Genomic DNA, 2,749 nt, shown 5'->3' with positions numbered 1-2,749 from the left:
GGAGATGGAATAATTAAATTGGGTTATGCATGTGCTACAAAATAGTTCTAGTGGATGATGACATGGCACATTTGGTGATGTGAAGGGCTGCATGTTAAGAGAATTAGACTTAGTGGGGATCAACTATTTATGTATTATAGATTTGACAAATTGCAGCTGATCATCTGAAGATCTGAACGTTCACGAGACTGCAGAACCTTCACCTCAAACCGAATCAAAAGTGCAGCGCCAGAGCGAATTTATGACCAAATCAAGTTATATTATTTTCATCCTACAACAAAACTGCCAAACAACACGATCCGCGCCGAGCACACAGAGCTTGCAAACGGAGCTTGCAGCTTGGCCGGGAAACAGCAGATACAAATCCGGTTTTGGTATGACAGCCTGGAGACTAACCTGATCATTTACATTTTACAGACGGAATGGAATGGGTCCATCACCCATTCTTGTAACCGGATGAAGCAAGGTCTATGATGAAGGCTGCAGCTCGTCTCAATCGGCCATCGCAACACCTTCGTTTTCCTTGATGAAACGACCCTGCAGGTCAGTAAACAAGATGCACACTGTTTGTCAGAACAAGATTGATGAAATAAAATGGAGTAACTAACTAGCTCATGTGCTGCATTACTAGTCTGCACACCAAAGATATCGAATGCGCAAGCAAGAACCATGGGGTGTATATGTATTGTCTCCTGTTTACCAGAAATTAAGTACTACAAGAGCAGAAAGATAATTGAGGCGCAGTATTCATTTCCTTCAAGTGATGTGTGAGGATGTGTGTATTCTTTGTAATCGTCAAATGAAAAAGGTCAGCACGGGACCATAATTTTGAGGCTATCTTTCCCTAGCCATGTGGAGAGCTTCAGTTCTGTTTGATCAGTTCATTCAATTGTCGCTGGGACCAGAAGCTGAATCTCTATTCCACGATTTACACACAGATTCCCCGAGGTATAGAATCTAAACATGCTCTCTATGCCAGATTCCCATCAACGCAATTTTGCAGTTGAGATCATTACTGATGCAGTATGTACAGGCACATTGCTAGTAGATCACAGCCACGATAAGGAAACTGCGACAAGTTCAGATACGGCACGAACGCGGTGCGAAAAATTACCTTCAAGCGCGGCCGCCTGACGGCATTGAGCCGGCGAACCTCGTACCGGATCCGCTTGGAGAACAGCCGGGCATGTCGCTTCTCCTTATACCGCCTCACCCGCTCCGCCCTTCCGGACACCTCCCGCGAGCTCCACGTCGCCGCCTGCGGCGGCGGCGCCACATCCACGAACACCTCCTGCAACACAACAAACCCCCGTGTCAGGATTCACGAGCGCGCATCGTCCCTCCGACTCCGAAAAGACAAGGGGGGTCTCAGGCTTACAGAATCGAGCTCCAGCTTGGGCGTGACGTGGCCCGCGGTGCCGCCGATGTAGAGGGACCCGCGGCCCGCCCAGGCGGCCAGGATCTCATCGTAGTCCAGCTTGAGCAGCGGCGACCGCGCGGAGGCGGCGCCCGTGCTCGCGGCCGACGAGCACGAGGATGAGGTGGTGGTCGTCGCAGTGGCCGCGCTCGGCGAAGAGGAGCTGCTCCTGCAGTACACCCACCGCTCCCTCCCCCGGAGCGCGCGCCGCGCAAGGTCCTCCTCCTCCCCGCCAGCAGTCCCCGCGGAGGCGTCCGGGGAGGGGGTGCACGAGGGCGAACCCCCTTCGCCCCCGCCGGAAAAGGAGGGGGAGGACACGCCGAGGATGTCTGTCAGCGACGGCGCCGCCGCGAAGAGAGTCGACGGCGCCTCAGGATGCAGCGCGAACGGCTCGAGCTGCTGCTGCTCGTGCCCGCATGCTTCCTCGGGCGTCTCCACTGCCTCCTCCGCCGACGGCGACGGCAACGCCGAGGGTGGCGGGAGAGAATCCTCCACCGACAGAGATTCGGCAGGCCTGTGGACCTCCACCGTCTTGGCGAGGTGGCGGCTGAGGCTGAGGTACTTGGTCTTCTTCTTCTTCTTCCCCTTGGCCCGGCGCGACCCCCGCCGCCGGCCGCCGCCGCCGCCGCTAGCCATGGCCTCGGAAATACTTTACTGCTACCTCAAGGTGCTCCCTGCAAAATGGGCGAGAGGCATGGGGACATGAGCACGGGAGAAGCTATTTGGAGGGAAAGCGAGGGGATCTCCCGCGGCCGCGAGCAGGGTGGCGCGGGGCCAGCAAAGGCGAGGCACTTTTTCCCCATGATCCTGCGCGGACGTGGCGAGGTTCTGCTGACATGGCTGTGCCTCATTGGCTGGCCAGATTGCGGTGCTGCCTTTTCGCTCGGGGTCCTGCGGGATCTGGAAGGGTGGGGTTTTAACGGCTTCACGGGGGTTTTGTGCCGTGAGGAGGTGGGCGTTCACATCGTCGCCGTTGCGACTTTAACACCAGTACTACGTTTTCATCTTAAGCTAAGCTTCTTCTTGATCTTAAAAGAAGGGTTCTTCCTTCATTTGGCAAAGTATTATGACGGGTGTGAGTACCTTGAAATTTTGTCACATTTGGCGAGTAGAGAATTGTCAGATTATTAATATCTAGGAGGATGTTTGGATTTCAAGTTGTGCAAATCGTAAAATAATTACTTCTAAGAGAGGTCAGTTGCTATGTAAGGTAGCAGATTTGGTTGACCGTGTTCTTAATGTTTAGGATGAAGACCTTCTCAAACAAACCCTATGGTCTATAGATGTTCAGTGAGTAGTCGTGATCCCTATCTCGCAACATGATATGCTAGA

General features: G+C 53.7%; 1 protein-coding gene across 1 annotated transcript; it reads right to left on the bottom strand.

Annotated features, from left to right (window-relative positions):
* Positions 1–211: 211 nt before the first annotated feature.
* Positions 212–2,232, bottom strand: LOC123147506 (uncharacterized). Its single transcript, XM_044566777.1, has 3 exons — positions 1,379–2,232; positions 1,115–1,291; positions 212–537 (listed from the first exon to the last, which is right to left on the bottom strand). Exons 1-3 carry the CDS (start codon positions 2,051–2,053, stop codon positions 493–495), a joined length of 897 nt encoding a protein of 298 aa, XP_044422712.1. The 5' UTR covers positions 2,054–2,232; the 3' UTR covers positions 212–492.
* Positions 2,233–2,749: the final 517 nt, after the last annotated feature.

The sequence above is a fragment of the Triticum aestivum genome, chromosome 7A, assembly GCF_018294505.1.
Source record: "Triticum aestivum cultivar Chinese Spring chromosome 7A, IWGSC CS RefSeq v2.1, whole genome shotgun sequence".
In the NCBI taxonomy this organism is placed as follows: Eukaryota; Viridiplantae; Streptophyta; class Magnoliopsida; order Poales; family Poaceae; genus Triticum; species Triticum aestivum.
The sequence above is the reverse complement of the archived record's forward strand: the minus strand, read 5'-3'. Positions and strand labels throughout refer to the sequence as shown.